The sequence below is a fragment of the Phyllostomus hastatus genome, unplaced genomic scaffold, assembly GCF_019186645.2.
Source record: "Phyllostomus hastatus isolate PE091 unplaced genomic scaffold, TTU_PhHast_1.1 phas_scaffold_345, whole genome shotgun sequence".
Lineage (NCBI taxonomy): Eukaryota > Metazoa > Chordata > Mammalia > Chiroptera > Phyllostomidae > Phyllostomus > Phyllostomus hastatus.
The window spans coordinates 23,734,019-23,750,878 of NW_025334024.1; the positions used below are offsets into that span (position 1 = coordinate 23,734,019).

A 16,860-nucleotide genomic window follows, 5' to 3' on the forward strand; every position below is an offset into this window, starting at 1 on the left:
TGTTTTTATGCTGTAAAATCTGCAGCACAGAGAGGTTCAGTTATTGGCCCAAGGCCACACAGCTTGTAAGTAGCGGAGCTGGGGCTCAAACCTGGATGCATCTGACTTCACAATCTGTCTTCTTTACCATATCAAGAAAGAGAAAGCAGGGTTTCATCCAGAAAACAATGTGAAGGATTGGCGTCAGAGCAACCTGGGCTGCGTGAGGAAGTTCTCCTGATAAAGGGGGGGATCACAAGACAAAAGAAAGGCCCAGAAGGTCGAAGGGAGAAGGGTGTTATGAGCTAGAATACAACATATTATTAACATAGCCAAAGTTTGCTCGGCCAGCTGGCCCTCAGTCCACGCCTGACCCCTAGCCTGTCCCTTCAGCCTGGCCTCTTTCAGTTCTCCTCCCAAACAAAACCAGGGTGTTTATCTAGGCCCTAAGTGTCTCCCACATACTGCTTTTTAATTACAAAGGGGAAAAATAGGAAGTTCACAGTGAGCAACCTGGCCGTCGCCAGCTTAATCAAGTGAAGGGACTGAATATTCAGACGGCTCTTAGGCAAGCGCTGGAAGGAGGTTTTTGGGAAAGTGTTAAGAGAAGGGTTTTATGAGGAAGGCTCTGGATAAACAGAGGAGGGGGAGGCTTGAGATAGACGAGTCTACAGGTGTCAAGGAACGGCCCAGGGGGAGGAGGGGGTGTCTCTGGGAGGGATGGAGAAATCTTCAGGTGAGGGAGGTGCTGAGTGTTGAGAGAGAATCATCGGAGAGGGACTTGATGGGAACAGTCAGAACAGGGTCCTTACAGGAAGTCGGGGTGGGTAAACTCTGGATGAATAGCGGGCGGAGGGCTGGGGTAGGACAGTCCCCAAAGGGTACACGTGGCTCAGGCTGAGAGCAGCCGGCTGTGGGTGGGGGAGGGCGAGCGCGTCCGGCCGGACCGCGGATGCGAGTTTCGCAGCGGGGTCTCGGCGGCGGGAGCCGGGGGCGGGGCCGGCGCCACCCGGCGGGTCCCCCCGCGCTGCAGGGGGCGCTGTGAGCCTGGGCGGTCCCGGCCGGGAGGCGGCCGCTCCTAGAGAGAGCGGCCCTTTTTCCGGGTTTCCTCCTCCTCCTCCTTCTCCTTCTTCGCCGCCGCGGCTGCCGTCCCTTTCCCGGCCGGCGGCCGCCGCTGCCGGTGCCGCCTCCGTCGCCGCCGCCGCCGCCCCGGGGCCGCGAGCCGAGCGGAGGCCGCCGCGGAGCGCGAGCGCCGCCCGTCCCGACGCTCCGCCGGCCGCTCCAGGGCCCGGCCGGCGCGGCCGGCGCCCCCCGTGCCCCCCGCCCGTCCGCCCGCCCCCCGCGGGCCCGGCCTGGCGTGGCCGCCCGCCGTCTCGCTGCTCCTCCTCCTCCGGCGCCCCGCGGCCCGCCGCCTCCTCCGCCCGCCGCCCGGCGCCCCTCGCCGCGCCGCCGCCCTCGGCGCCCCGCGGCGCCCCCCGGTCCCGCCCGCCATGCCCGGCCCGGCCGCGGGCAGCAGGGCCCGGGTCTACGCCGAGGTGAACAGCCTGAGGAGCCGCGAGTACTGGGACTATGAGGCTCACGTCCCGAGCTGGGGGTAAAGCCGCCGCCGCCTCCTGCCTGGCCCTCGCCGCCCCCCCCCCCAGCCCCGCCCGGTCCGCTGTGGGCCCGCGCGTCCCGGGTCTGCGGTGGGGGGCAGAGCCTTATCCCTGTCCCCCTCGCCCCCTTCCCGTCCCTTTCTCCCCGCCGTGCGCGCCTCTGCCTCCCGAACCCCGAGAAATGCTTTCTGCCTGGGGAGAAGAGGGGGTCCGGAGACCAGGCCCTGGTGGGAGGGAGGGAGCGAGCAGCCCCTTCTGCTCGTACTTTTGGGTTTCTGTTGGGGTGGGAAGTCAACAGCTGGAGGTATTAAAATTCCATGCCTTTTCAGTTTTTTTGAAATAAGGCTGGGTGGGAGGAAATTTTTAAAAGACGTTCAGATTCTCAAAGCCAGCGCGGTGTGCCAGGGCAGGTGCTGTGGCTCTCCGGGCAGAGGGTTCCCCTGCGAGACCCGGGTGGGTGCTGCGCTCACCCATCTAGATGGGCTCCCGAGCGGTGCCTTCCTGCCTCCTCTCCCCAAGTTGTGAGGGACCAATTAGGTTAGGAGCTCTGTGCAGAGTGGAGGGAGCCAAGTTTGTGTTGTGGCCTTCATTTAGGGAATGAGTTGGGGCCTGATGGATGGGCACTTCCAAGTGCTTGAACACTGGAAGTGGCTGGCCGGGTCGGGGGAGGGGGGTAGGTACAGTGAGCCTAGGCTGGGTGGATCCCAAGTCCTGGCATTTATGTTTTCCTCTTGCCTTTCACAGTAATCAAGATGATTACCAACTGGTCCGAAAACTTGGTCGGGGAAAGTATAGTGAAGTATTCGAGGCCATTAACATCACCAACAATGAGAGAGTGGTGGTGAAAATTCTCAAGGTGAGTGTCTTATGAGTGGCATGACATTCCCCCTCCCCCCAACAGGTCAGAAGGTACTACTGCCCCAGCTGCATTCTAGAATGAGCAGGCCAAGCTCTGGTCATACATCGCTTCTGTCTGATACTCCCTCCCTTCTCCCACGCCATTTTCCTGTGAACCTGTAAGAAAATATCCAGACCAGTTTCAAATCTAAGCATGATAGTTCAGCAACATCCTTGCTTTGAAATATAATGACGCACTCCCAAAGTGCAAATGCCAGAGGGGTGCCATTTGTTACAAAATAAATAGGTGTTTGGAACAAAGAAAAGCCTGTTCATGAAGATCCCATCCTTCCAAGGGCTCCTTCAGTTGGTTACTCTTGGTGCTCTGAGTTATTCCAGAAAGGAAGTTGGGAACATGGGAAGCAGCTTCAAAGATGAGTCTGCGGCCGAGATGGAGGGAAACCCCTCAGTGGCTGGACGGTCACTCGTCTCCTCTCCGCCTGCGGAGATCAGAGGCACAGGTGGGGTGCGAGAAGTGAGAAGGTGGGCCCGAGGTTTCATTGTTGCTTATCGCCCAGTGAAGCGCAGTCAGGAGCATTGGGTGAGCGCACTCGGAGTCACTGAAGTGATCATCGGAACAGAAGAGTCTCAGTGTTTGGTTCAGCAGCCCAGGGTTGACCTCGTGTCGTGTCTTGGGTGAAGAAGACCTGGTCTTCGCGAGCGTGAAGAGTGGGCGAAACTCCCCTTCATGTAACTGGCTGGGTAGCTTTAGACGGTGCTTTATGGAATGTCCTAAATAATTAGTGAAGGATCCTCATCGTTGCCAGATCATTTAATGTGGTGTGCATGTAACTCAGTGAACTACTGAGAAGATCAATCACAGAGTAGTCAGGCAGTTTTACAGATGCAAGAGTTCCAGTGTGGACATGGTGCAGAGGCTCGGGGAATAAGAGTGTGAGGTTGAAACTGTTTTTGTGTCCAAAGGACAGAGTTAGGGCACCCGTGTCCTTGTTTAAAGCCAAGGGGTCAGACCGACACTGTCTGAAAATCCCCTTTCAGAAAAGTGATCAGTCTCACTTAGTACCATCTTAGCCGAGCGATGCAGAAGCAGAGTTGTGCATAGAGAGAAATAAGCAGTTGTTTGTGTTGTCAGAAACACGGGGGGTGGGGGGGAGAAATTGAGGTTAAAGGTATGGAGTTTGACTCCTTTCTTCCCCAAACAGGAATTAACACTTACAAAGCATAAAAATTTACTGAAAGATGCCTTTCAGAAAGGTCACCTGAGGAAGCCATACAATATTCTGTGTACATAAGCATAAAAGTTTTTAGTATAAGCTGCTGGAAATATTTCTAGGAAGTAAGCAAGACATAAATTGAAATGAGGAATATGCACATTCCACTGCTGTGCATTCAGAAGAATGAACAGTGTACTCTAAAGCAAACCCAGAAAAACGTCTAAGCTTTTGAGTGATGGCAGCGTTTTTTGAGTAAGTGCAACTTCCTGTGGCGTCTCTTTGAAAGGAACGGCCTTCAGGTGTATATGCCCGGTGTGTATGCGTAAGTAACCGGTGCTTTCACTTTGGAGAGCGACGGCCGCTCTGCAGTCATCCCTCCAGAGAACTTGGTGGCGTCGGTTGCTAGGTAGTTTTCCCCCAGTTGTGAAGATTTGTAGGAAGGCTATGTTGTTGAGGGAACCCACTTTGGAAGCTGAAGGTTACTTTTCCAGACAAGAGAGTAAGCATGCGTGCGCATGCGCTCACACCCCCCCCCCGAAACCCCTTCTAACGTCGCTATGTTGAAACGACCCTTAGCCAGAACTCCTGTTTCCTGTTTCTTCCTGTCTTTCATGCTCATTTTAGCATCGTAGCGTTGGGTGCACATGAAGTTCCAGTGCCCTGGAATAAGGCTTGGGAGGCCCCCCTGATGCTCTAGTTCATGAAGTGTTGTTTTGTTTCTTTTCGATGCAAGTTCTTTTCAGGGCGTGGCCTGAACCACTTTGCTTCCACTGGTGAAAACTGCATTCACTTATTTATGTTTTTCAAAACCCTGTGGCATTTCTGCCCAGATTTTGTTCTGTCTGAAGGATGGGGTAAGAAACTGCTAATGGTATTACTGTGGTTTCCTCATTGTTCTGACAGGCTGGATTAAAGTAGAATTTAAGGGAAAAAAATTTTTTTTTTTTTTTTTTAAAGAATAAGGTCTATCCAAAGTTCTGCTTCCTCTAATCAAGAGAAGTTGAAATTATGACTAATAATTACTGTCGTTGTGTTCGGTCCTGGGGAGTTAGATCCTTCCCAGTACCAGCTGCTCATGATTTGGAGGAATCTAGAAAAACTTCCTCTTTGTGTAGGCCTACTATGTTTCAACTGCAGGAAAGAGTTTGTGTATTCGTGTGCGCACGGCGGCCAAGCGAGAGGTGCGTCCCTTGAGGACCTGGGGCGTCTTCCCTGTTAGTAACGTTTCCATCCGTGCCTTCCAGTATGGGAGAGCGACAGGGTGATAGCTGGCTGTGGAGGAATTTTGTATCCAAACGAAGTAGTAGATTTCTAAGTATTTTACTGATCAAAACATATTGGTTATTAAGAGGCCTTAGGAGTTTAGAAACTGGTGAGCATAATTATACTGTTTATCCTGAAGCGAAAGTCTGAGGCTGAAATCTTAAAACTCTCCAGTCGGTAGGATGGCTGTATTTTTTTGATGAAAATTGTTTTGAGGAGAAGAGAGAAAAGTAGGGGAGGGGCATGTAGTGTGAGGGTTGATAGAGCAGGGCAGAATTGCCACTTCCGTACCTGAAATTTCATCTTTTGATCCAGAAAAAACAACTTTTCAGTTCCTGTGTAGTAGTACCTCCTGGAAAAGTATATGCAGAGATACAAGCATCTGGCCATTTTGGACAACTTTTGGTATTTTGTGAGCCACTCATGTGTGCCTTTTAGCACTTATTAGGGTTCCTGGGATCCTTTAAATGTTTCCTGAATAGAAGTTAAGAGCAATACCATATTTAAAAAGCAAGGCCCAGCCCTGGCCAGTATGGCTCAGTTGGTTGGAGCATTGTCCTGTGTGTGACCCAGAGGTTGCAGGTTTGATTCCCAGTTAGGGCACACCCCTAGGTTGCAGGTTCAGTCCTGTGTCTGGGCGTTTAGAGGAGGCAACCAATCAGTGCTTCTCTCTGGCATCAGTGTTTCTCTGTCTCTAAAAGCAATGAAAAAATGCCCTCTGGTGAGGCTACAAAAATAAAAGTAAAGACCCAGAGAGAGCATGCTGTTTGCCCCAGGTCCCATGCTAAGGGTCGGAAGCGGTGGGCTTAGGACTCTCTTCGTCTTGCGGGGGACGGAGGAGCACAGGCAGGACCTTTGCTGGGTATTTGACTTCTTGATGTACTGGGAGGATTGACGAACACTCACTGACGGTCCAGTCTGCTTGTTGCTGGTGGTTTTGGAGTTTTTCCCCTGAGAGGAGGCCCTTGACTTTGGCGGGTTGCTGGCTGAAGTGTGGAATAGGTGGGTGCCCAGAGAGTGCTGGGTGCATGTGGGTTCTGAGTTGTAGCCACAGCAGCATGCTTAGTGAGTAAGTGAAATGGCTACTTCACTTCTTTAGCTGGAAACCTCAGGAACCAGTGTTTTCCATTTTTTTAACCCATTACAGTTCCTCCATAGCTCAGCATGATCACGTGCCAGATTTTTTGGTTAGTGTTTTTTTTGGGGGGTTTCTTTTTTTGTTTTTTTAATAAGATTTTTATTTATAAGCCCTGGCTGGCGTAGCTCAGTGGATGGAGCGCGAGCTGGGAACCAAAGTGTCCCAGGTTCGATTCCCAGCCAGGGTACATTCCTGGGTTGCAGGCCATAACCCCCGGCGGCCGCACATTGATGTTTCTCTCTCTCTCTTCCCTCTCTAAAAATAAATAAATAATCTTTTTTTTTTTTTTAGATTTTATTTATTTATTTTTAGGGAGGGAGGGAGAGAGAGAGACAGACAGACAGACAGACATCAATGTGTGGTTGCTGGGGGCCGTGGCCTGCAACCCAGGCATGTGCCCTGACTGAGAATCGAACCTGCGACACTTTGGTTCGCAGCCCGCGCTCCATCCACTGAGCTACGCCAGCCAGGGCTGGTTAGTGGTTTTATCCCTTTAATAGGTTTGTTAAAGTTTTTTGGAGAGTGAACCATGTGTGAGAAAAAGTATCTTGATGTAAAGTTCCCAGTTTGGTGTATAGAACATGGCTCCAGATATTTTGTGGAGCCTAATTTTAGGATTTGCCACCTCCAAATCAGGGTGGTGTATAGGGTGAGAAGTGCGGTAAATGGAAGGCAGAAGACTAGGGTTCTAGAAGCAGCTTCATTTATACCCACCCGACTCTCTTTTTCTCATCTGTAAAATGGGTGTGCCTTTCCCGTTTACTGTGTAGGGTTGTTGGGAGAAACACATGAGACATAAACAGGTGGGGAGGTGGGGAGGTAGAGGAGACTGTTGTAGTAACCTACAACGTAGTTTTCTTTCCTGGGAAAGAAACTGCCTGTATTCCGGTGTTAATTCCAACACTCAGAAGCTCTGTGATCTTGGGCAGTTATTGGAGCTCTGTGCCTCCGTGTCCTGGAAGACTGTTAAAAGTCCTACTCTCAGTACTATTAGATGTTGGTTAAAATGTGTGTAAAACCGTGCGTGGCACTTACAAAGCAGTAGGCACACTAAGGGTGTGTTGTGTTAGCTGGGCCAGGTGAATGGTTTGGGGCAGGGGTGTCGAACTTGGTTTCACCGGGGGCCACATCAGCCTCAAGGTTGCCTTCAAAGGGCCGAAGGAAATTTTAGGGCTGTGTACATGTGATGCTCCTTAACAGTTAAGGGGGAGCTTGGCGCCGCCGCCACCACCACCGAGTAGAAACAAGGTGGAGGGCCGGGTTCACCCTGCAGGCCTTGTGTTTGCCACCTGTGGTTTAGGGGACGGAACCAATAGTAAAAAGGACTACCCTTCTCTCAATGAGAGTCAAAAGGCCTGCTACGTGCCTTGCCTTTTTAAATTAAAATAAAATTAAATCCTGAAAATAAACAGTTACCCTCAAGGTGGGAAGATGAGACTTGAAAGATCAGGGAGAAGTTGCCGTGAAGAGACAGCGTTGCTCTCACGGCGTTGCTCGGGTAGAGTTTATCTTCAGGTCGGCTCCAGAAGATTTTAGATGTGCCACCCAGGTAAAGGGAAGGCTGTCGTCTAGGCTGAACTCCGTCCTCGCTCTGCCCTGCGCTCCGGACAGCCAGTCTTTGGAATTACCCAGGGCAGGTGGTGAGGCTCGCGTCTTCATGGGGCAGTCGGCACTTTGGTGGTGGGATAAAAGTGGATCCAGATTTGAAGGTTCTGAACTCTAGTCCTGCCTGTCTTGAATTTGTCCATTACTTAGAAATGCAAAGAAATTAAAATGGGACTTTCCCGGCTAGTATTTGCTGGGAGTTATTTTTATGCATTTGGTAGATGTTAGTTTACATATCCAGTCATAACTGAACGCTGGTAGTGGAGTTCATTCTCAGATCTGGCTTGTTAAAAAGCAGCTCTGAGCAAGTAAATAGGACAGATTACTGACTGGATCGACTTCTGCGTTTCCAAGCTTCCCGTAACTAAATTTGTCTTTTGCTGTAAAATTTGGAAACGTTGGTAAGTAGGGAAAGAGAATCAGCACCTTAGTCTTGGATGACATGGAACAAAGTTTTGCTAAACAGTTGGACTCCTCCCCACGTGGGCAGGAACCTTCTGAGGCCCCTCCCCCCTCCCTCCGTTCCTTCTCAGAGATTGTGCACAGAAGATTTTGAATAAGTTTTTCCTTTAATATTCTCTCTCTCAGGTGTGTGCCAAATTTCATTTGTTTTAAAACTTGGCTTAATACTTTTTAAAAATACTTAGTTTAATTTCTTTTTTAAAGCTATTTGCCATTGCTCTGAGCAGTGTGGCTCGGCTGGGTGTCATTCCTCAAAACGAAAGGTTGCCAGTTGGATTCCCAGTCAGGGCGCAGGCCTGGGTTGCTGGTTTGGTCCCTGGTCAGGTGTGTGTGGGAGGCAACCAATGGATGTTTCCCTCCCTTCCCCTCTCTGAAAATAAATAAATACAATCTGAAAGATACTTGCCATTTTCTCTACTAGACTTTGATTTAAATTTTTGTTTTTGTTTTTGGTTTGGAAAAAAGCTAGGCTGATTTAGTTAGAATCTTTTAAACAGATCATCTCTGAATTGTAATAAATGAACGTTAATGGAAGAGACTTTTTTGGCCTGTGATGAAATGCAATGATGAGATTGTTATAAAAATGTGTGTATTTTCTCCACTTTTTGTTACTGGTGGTGAGTGAGCACGAATATTGGCCTGGGGAGTCAGCATCCTTGTCCCTGTAAAACTCATGATCTGTTTTCCGTAGGGTGCAAGGGTCCTCCCCTACACGACCTGACTTTCTCTCTCCAGCCCTGCGTGTAGAATCCGTCCCTTTCACTCCCCGGGGATGCGTTGGGTTGGTAGCTTCTGCAGCATCTCTCAGGCTCGGAAAGAGTGAGCCGAGGCTGAAGAAAGGGGGTCCCCTGCAGCCTGGTTCCCGGGGGAACAGGTGCCCGTGCTGTGGAGGGGCGCACCTGGGCTGTCGGTCACTTTCCTCGTTTACAGTCTCTTGGTCTTTTGTCGCCGTGGTAGGACTCCGGGTGCTGCCTGGCTGCATTGTGCCACTTCGTTTGCCCTGCTGTCCCCCCTCTCTTGTTTGGGGATTGTTGAACAGGTAACATTGGAGAAGCAAAATATGTCCACTTGGTCTGTAAGTTACCTGTAGACGTAACGAAAGACCTCTTCATCTTAACTGGGTTGTCCAGAAACGGTGCGCCTGTCTGACCCCTTGCTGAGTGAGTGGCAGGGGCGCAGAGCAGAGCTTCGTGTGTGGCGCTGGCACAGAGGCCGCGCGGTGGGCGGGTCGCCCCTTGCCGCCTGTGCGCAGGAGGAGAGGCGGGCTCCTGGCGTGCGAGTACCGCCTCCTGCCTGTGGCTGGTCGGGGGTGTGTTTCTCCGCGACCACCCCACGGATCCGTAGTTGATTTTCCGTACTGGGTGACAGATCGAGAATTTCTTACATTGAATATACCCGTAGCATTGGCCGAATTTATGGATATGATAGTCAGCTTTTATTTTTCTTTGAACTTTTTGACGTAATTTCTGACTTGCAGAAGAGCTGCAGGAATCCCCATGTATCTCTCACCCACATTTCTCAAACGTTGATGTGTGCTGTACCCTTCTCTCTAGTTTTCTTTCATGTAGGCACACGCACGTATCTTTATATCTACTTTACATATGTTTTTTTTTAAGTGCCTGAGGGTAAGTTTGCGGTCATCCCTACTTCAGTGTGTATTTCCTAAAGACAAGGGCAGTTTCTGACATAACTCACAGTGCCAGGATCAAAACTCAGAAATGACAGTCGATACGATGCCCTTGGCTGATCTGTAGTTCTTGTTCTCATGTGCCAGTGATCCTTAGAAGGTTCTTTATATCGAAGAAAAGCCCAGGTCACGTGTCACGTTAAGTCATCCTTCTAATGCGAAGCAGAGCAGCTGTTCGGTCTGTGTGCCTCCTGACGCTGGCCTTCCTGAAGCCTGCGGGCCCCTCGTGCTGCAGTGCGGCCTGCTCCAGCCTCGTGGTCGAGCGCCCCCTTTCCCCGCAGCCTCGAGCCTCCCTGGTCACGAGGAAGAGAGTGCGGCGCACGGGGGCTGAGTGGAGATGGGGCAGGGACGCGGCAGCCGGACCCGCTCTGCTGGGAGCCCCGGCAGGGTGCGGTGGGCATGGCCGTCGGCAGCCGGCGTGGAGGAGCGCAGCTGGACCCCGGGTCTCTCCATGGAGCCCCCGTTTGTAGGTGGTGGGGATGCTCTGTTTCTCATTACTCTCCTCCCTCCGCTTTGTTGTGTGTTCAGAGCTGTAGCTTAGTGACCGACAGCAGACGAAGGTTTCTCTGGCATATGTAGAAGTCATTTCCCCTTACCACCGCCGCCACCACTGCTGCCCCCACCACCACCACCCTACCACCACTCCTACCACCACCCCGCCGCCACCCCTACCACCACCCCATCACCACCACCACCACCACACACACGCACAGGCTTTTGAAGTCTTGTTTCATGGCAGACCATTGGCCTCTCTGCCTGTGCTGTTTCACTATAACGGTGACTCAGTGATGGAATATTCCTTTTCCTTCGTTATGTCGGTGACGTGGCCGCGCTTGGGAAATGAAAGCACAGTGGCCGCCGGTGAGACCTGCAGCCAGGCCGCCCAGACGTGGTTCCTGCCCTCTCGGCTGGTAGCGGGGCGGCCCCTGGGCAGACAGCTCGTCTCGGCTGACTCCGTGCATGGGGATTTTGTGGAAATGAAGTAAGACTTACCATTAGCTGCACCTTTGAAAATGACGAATTTGACATTTACAGGGTGCTTACTGTGTGCCAGAACTGTGCTGAGTGCTTTATAAGACACTGCTGATTGTGGCGTGCGTACTTTGGACTCCTTGGGCCGCTTCAGAAACAGCCCGTGAATAAACACTCGTGGTTCTGGGCAAGGTCTTTAATGTCCGCGTCGAGCAGTCGGGAAGAACAGCAGGTAGCTGAGGTCTTCGGTCCCTGCCGACGAGAGGTCTGCTTCCCGCACCGCCGCCCCGTTATCTCCTCTGTCGGGAATGGGGTCTGCTGGGCGGCGTCACCGGCTGGGTGCTCGTTTCGGACTCTGGATGTGAAGGAAATGGGAGTGGCGGCAGGAAATGGGGCCAGCAGCTGGGAAACACGTTTGTAACTCGATGGCGGGGCGCCGGCCCTCGCTCCTGAGAGACAGAATTACGTGTGGCTCGTGGGGAGAGCAGGTGCCTCACCATTTTGTGGAAGTTTTTCCGTCTGCGGGCGCATGTATACAGCTGTTCGGAGCTGTAACATTTTCCACTTGGCCGTTACCCAGTGAGCATTTTATTTTTAAAGTATGACATGGGTGTTCAAAATTTTTTTTAAGTGCCCTACTTAAAGATCTGACACATAAGCTATAAGTCTGTAAATTATTTAACTTAATCTTGTAAGTTCTTATGGACAGGCCCATTTATCTGGGTTTTTTTCCTCTTCTGATTTAGACACGCTCTTTAACACAACACGGCGTACAAGGTGGTGCAGTATCCATTGGATTAGCTAACATCGTATTAAAGTTTTATGTGTTAATTTCAAAGGGAGTCTTACTCTGATTACTCTTGTGTATTTAAGCCAGTGAAGAAAAAGAAGATAAAACGAGAGGTTAAGATTCTGGAGAACCTTCGCGGTGGAACGAATATCATTAAGCTGATTGACACTGTGAAGGACCCCGTGGTAGGTGCCTGATGGTTGGGGGAGAGTGAGTGAGTGTGAGTGTGTATGTGTGAATGTGTATGTGTGTTCACGCGCACACGCGAGGCACATAGAACCTAATACAAGGAGACATATTACATAGTAAGGATGATTGTGTTGGTCTTTCCTACTGAATGATTTTGAAAAACAGAAAAAGTCACAGTTGGCTCAGTGGGAAGAGAGCCACCACTGGTCCAATAAAACCTAAAAATGTCTTTTTTTTTTTTTTTAATGCCCCTTTTATTTATTTATTTATTTATTTTTTTAAAGATTTTTTATCTATTTATTTTTAGGGAGGGAGGGGAGGGAGAGAGAGAGAGAGAGAGAGAGAGAGAGAGAGAGAGAGAGAGAAACATCAATGTGCGGTTGCTGGGGGTTATGGCCTGCAACCCAGGAATGTACCCTGGCTGGGAATCGAACCTGGGACACTTTGTTCCCAGCCCGCGCTCAATCCACTGAGCTACGCCAGCCAGGGCTTAAAAATGTCTTTTATGTGGACCAGTCCCTGTCCCAGATTTATCACCTCATCATTTGGATTCAGCTCACATATGCATTTGCTGAGTATCTCCTTTAAGGCCCTGCTTTTCTCCCGGTCCGTAAGCTTACTGCTCCCGGTTAGCGCTATTTTACCTCGCCTGAAACGCCTGGGTTTGCCGAGGGCATCCCGAGCATCTCCGAGTGGACGGACGCCTGGCAGGGAGGGCGAGCAGGCCCCGGGCCCAGCGGCCGTGCAGGAAGCAGGTTCGCTGCTGCTCCTGCTGGAGTCCGCTTCCACGTCCACCACTAGGGTTCACACGGCATATGCAAAGACAGCTGAGATATTTTTTGTTAAAATGCTTAATTTGTAGCCATTTTAGGGATGCTGCTTAGTTTTTTTCCTCTTCCCAGGAGTAACTTAACCTTACGTGTTTGTGATTCACTGAGGCTTTTTTATATCGCTTTTATACCGCTTCCCGTGCCTTTTCTGTTCTCCGCCTGCTGTACCTCAAATACGTCCCTACTCTCCCATGATAGCTTTTGTGCAGTTAAGAAGTAGGTCTTGTATCCGTCTGCTAAAGATACCCCGTAATAACGTAGCCGACGTGCGCTGGGCACGTACCGTGTGCCGGGCACTGTGCTGGGTGTCGGACTGTGTTGCTTCATTTAACCCTCCCAGCAGTCCCGGGGGCAGGCGCTGTCACTGTCTGTGCCGCCACGTCCTGCAGGTACGCAAACCTGTCTGCAGAGGGTAGCTATCTGGCCCAAGATTAGAACTGAAGAAGGAAGAGTTTTTTAAAATTTGGTCCCTGAAAAGACGGAGGATAGTTCTGTTCTTAGATTCCATCTAATTGGCGTTAAAAGTATATCCCAGTCTGATCTGGCCAGATCGATTTTATAGCGACACAGAACTTAGTGACAGCTGCCTTTCTTATTACCTAAGAGGTGTGTGTGTTTTACGTGATGTGTAACAAGTGAATTGAAGTGGACAAGACCAACAGGGAACCCCTCCTCCCCTGGCTCAGAGAGAAACACGCTTCCTCCCAGCCTGCAGGGAGTGCTGGTGGTCTTGACGACACCCTTCAGCTCGGGGCCGGTGGCCTGGCAGGGGCCCTGTGTGTGTGCACTGCGGCCAGTGACCCAGGTGACTCCATCTGCGTCCTTCAGCTAAACTTCCCAGTCACAGAGCTCTCCAAGACGATGTTTGTCCTTTCTAGAATGCTTTTAAGCCTCTGCAGATTTTCTCCCGATTTTGACAGCTTATTGCTGCCAATAAGGCAGGTAGAAGAATCAGCATTGTAGAAAGGAAGCGAGAATCAGCATTCTTCTACCTCACTTAAGTAACCTGTCATTTGAAAATCTGTTTTACACCAGGGAAATATTGACTGTTTTGTATTTATTGCATTAAAGATTATATTTATTTTTTTCTTTTTTTTCTTTTATTTATTTTTTAGAGGGAAGGGTGGGGGGGGAGAGAGAGAGAGAGAGAGAGAGAAAGAGAAAGAGAAAGAGAGAAAGAGAAACATCAATGTGCGGTTGCTGGGGGTTATGGCCAACCCAGGAATGTACCCTGGCTGGGAATCGAACCTGGGACACTTTGGTTCCCAGCCCGCGCTCAATCCACTGAGCTACGCCAGCCAGGGCTAAGATTATATTTCTTTAAAAATACTTGATTATATATGATTTTGGGGAACACATCCCTAATGGTCTATAGCCAAGGAAGTGATCCCACATGACTTGCTGATAACTGTAGCCATTTTCCTTCTGGACCCTGAAAAGACCTATGTCACGGTTGGCAAACTGGGTCTCGGCAGAGTAAAAACCTTCACACAATGTGCCAGGCCTGCTGGACAGGTTGGTCAGAGAGTACATCTCTTTAAAAAAAAATAAACCAAAAAAACCCTTTATTAGAAATGTCAGCCACGTACAGCAGTGACGTGAGTAATCTGTCGAGCCTGCCTGCGCACAGCACTCAGCCAGCGCGTGGCCACTGCGGTCGTCCCTCCGAGCCCCGCCCTCTTCCCCACCGTCCTGTTAGTTAGAAGCAAATTGCAGACATAAAATTTCAAGAGGATACTTTCTTACTAGTCTCTCCCTGGTGGATGAATTTTTTTCATCTAAGTGGGATCTGAGGATGGGCCAGTGCAACAGAAGCAAATTATGTTTATTGTTTGAATACTTAATAAGCATTCGTATTCTCTCTTGCAGTCAAAGACACCAGCTTTGGTATTCGAATATATCAATAATACAGATTTTAAGGTGCGTATATCCTCCTTTCTGGTATGGGGGCCGGTGGGGGTGGGGGGCAGTAAGCACTGTGGGCACGAGGGGGCAGAGAGGTCGTCTGTGAGAGTAGGAGACAGCCAGCCGGATTCCCTCCAGCACGAGTGCAGGGTGCAGAGAGGGGTCAGGGTTCTGGCCTTCGGCGTCATCACTCCGCACCCTTTGCTTTGCTTTCTCTGGGAGTAGCTGCTGGGCTGGGTCTCAGCTCCATGCTGCAGCTGTGACACCCCTGTCTTAGACACCAGATGTAGGCGGATGTTAACTTTGATTCTCTCGGGACCCTTACACGGCTGATGGGAAGGGATGGACAGGTCCAGGGCTCACGTGAGAAGCAGCAGTACATCGGCTTCAGGCTCGCAGATGGGGTGTGTCCGTGCCCACTGTATACTGAGCGCATGACACAGAAAAGCCCTACCCCGGCTTACTTAACTTCTTATACTTGTAATTTGTATTCATTTAGACTTTGAAATGTCCTTCTAAAAGCACAATTTTAAGCTGGATTTTCATGAATTTGTTTTGCAACCTTAACTTGTAATAAGGTTTGGCGGCTGGGCATGTGGACATAGCAGAGCGTAATATGAAAACCAATAAGAAGAAAAAAAATTTCTTAAAAGTGGAATTGATTTTTTAGAGGCATTTAGAGAGCCTTTGGGTGATGACAGCTTTGGCTTGTGATTTAGTTGCAGTGGAAGTTAGGGACGAAACCGAGTCACAGTTAAATGTGCTGGTATTGGGAGTGATGCTTCTGGGTGGAAACAAAAGAACCTTGTTCTCACATTGAATTTTTCTTAGATAATCCCTCTAAAACATCCTATAGGCTAATTAGTGAAGAGGGTAGTACGACTTGTAAAACAATAAGCACGTTTTATATACAGCGTGCATTCCCCACAGGTAACAGATTTCCTTGTTAACCCACTAGGGAACTCTAAAAAGTGGGGTATAGGTTTTTTCATTAACCAGCATAGTAGCGCTTCACTGGTAAAATACTGTGCTGGTGTATGCACTGACCTTGCTTTTGCTATGAATGACCCGGTTTTTCAAGGGGGTTGTGTGTGTTTTTTAAGAAATAGACGGGCTCTGTGAAACCAAACGTCTTCCTAATATAAGACTTCCAAAGGCAGTCTTCATGGAACTTCCCAGGGAAACCCCTCGGTTTTAAATGCCTCTGCTTCCTTGTGAGTTTCCAGCTGTCCAGCCACACGTGTAAACTTGAACTTTGAGCATACCGTGTTGCTTAAATTGATGGGATGATTTAACAACATTCAGAAGGTCAGTTTTTAATTCCCTAGAGAACTCTGGCTTCTTAAAAAGGGGATGTTTTGATGGCATGCATTCTCCAGGAGCTTTCTTTAAAAGGTTCATGGGGATTTAATGTTTTCAGAGGCTTGCCTACCTGCAAACATCTTTCTCCCAATTATGTATTTGCTGTAGCATAGAACTCAGGTCGTAACCGATAATTTCCTCAGAATTTTGGAGAGATCGATCCCCTCTTCCCACTGAAGCCACTCTGGTTTCATCTCGCGTGAGACCTGGCCTCTGTCCTTCCGAACGCTCGTGGGCTCTCCCTCCACTCTCGGTCTCCGAAGTTGCCCGGGGACGAGCTTTCCCGGGGGGCGCGCTCGTCTGTCACTCTGGGCACCTCCTGGGCCCTTTCCATCTAGAAACTCATGTCCTTCCGTTAGGGAAAAATATTTTTAATGTTCTTTGATTTTCTTCCCTTTTTTCTTTGTTCCCACTTTCTTGAACTCATGTGGATGTTCACCTTCCTATCTGAGACCTCTGCACCCTTTGAGAGAGCATCCTGTTCTTTCATGTTTTACGTAATACCTTCTGTTTTCTCCCCGAGAGTGTTTCTTTTTCCCCATTGTTTTCTTCTTCAGGCCTTTTTTGTTTTTCTTCCAGATTCCTTTTTTGGAGTGTTTCTGGTTTTGTCCTCTGTTCCATTCATCTGAAATGTTATGGTTTTGAGTGTTTGCTGAGATTTTGGAGTCACGAAGTTACTGAGGGGTGACTGTCGGCTCCTGTGCTGAGGACTGCAAGCCTGGCTGCTGGCGTCGTAGTAGCCGCAGTGGAGGAGGGCTGTGGGGAGTGTCCTGTGGGCTTTCTCTTGCTCCCTGTTTTTAATGTGTGTGTGTGTGTGTGTTAAGATTTTATTTATTTAGAGGAGAAGAAGGGGACAGAAACATCTATGTGAGAGAGAGACATTGGTCGGTTGCCTCTTATACATGCAACCAAATCCACAATTCCCAGGCATGTGTCCTGACCGGGAATTGAACCCGAGTCCACGCGCTTTACAGGGGACACACCCCACCACTGAGCTCACCATGTAGGTCA

At 49.9% G+C, this 16,860-nt stretch overlaps 1 protein-coding gene across 5 annotated transcripts in view; it reads left to right on the forward strand.

Moving 5' to 3' along the window:
* The first annotated feature begins 1,312 nt into the window (after positions 1–1,312).
* The window catches only part of CSNK2A2 (casein kinase 2 alpha 2), a 39,617-nt gene continuing 24,069 nt past the window's right edge, over positions 1,313–16,860 (forward strand). For 3 of the 5 annotated variants that reach the window (XR_006783357.1, XM_045818422.1, XM_045818421.1), the window contains exons 1-4: positions 1,313–1,573; positions 2,319–2,430; positions 11,647–11,748; positions 14,452–14,502. Coding sequence is in view for 4 of the 5 variants with exons in the window: in XM_045818422.1 (XP_045674378.1) it covers positions 1,470–1,573; positions 2,319–2,430; positions 11,647–11,748; positions 14,452–14,502 (369 nt within the window). In the remaining variant the exon portion in view is untranslated. The remainder of the gene's footprint in view (positions 1,574–2,318; positions 2,431–11,646; positions 11,749–14,451; positions 14,503–16,860) is intronic. The other 2 variants (XM_045818420.1, XM_045818419.1) reach the window with 2 other exon arrangements.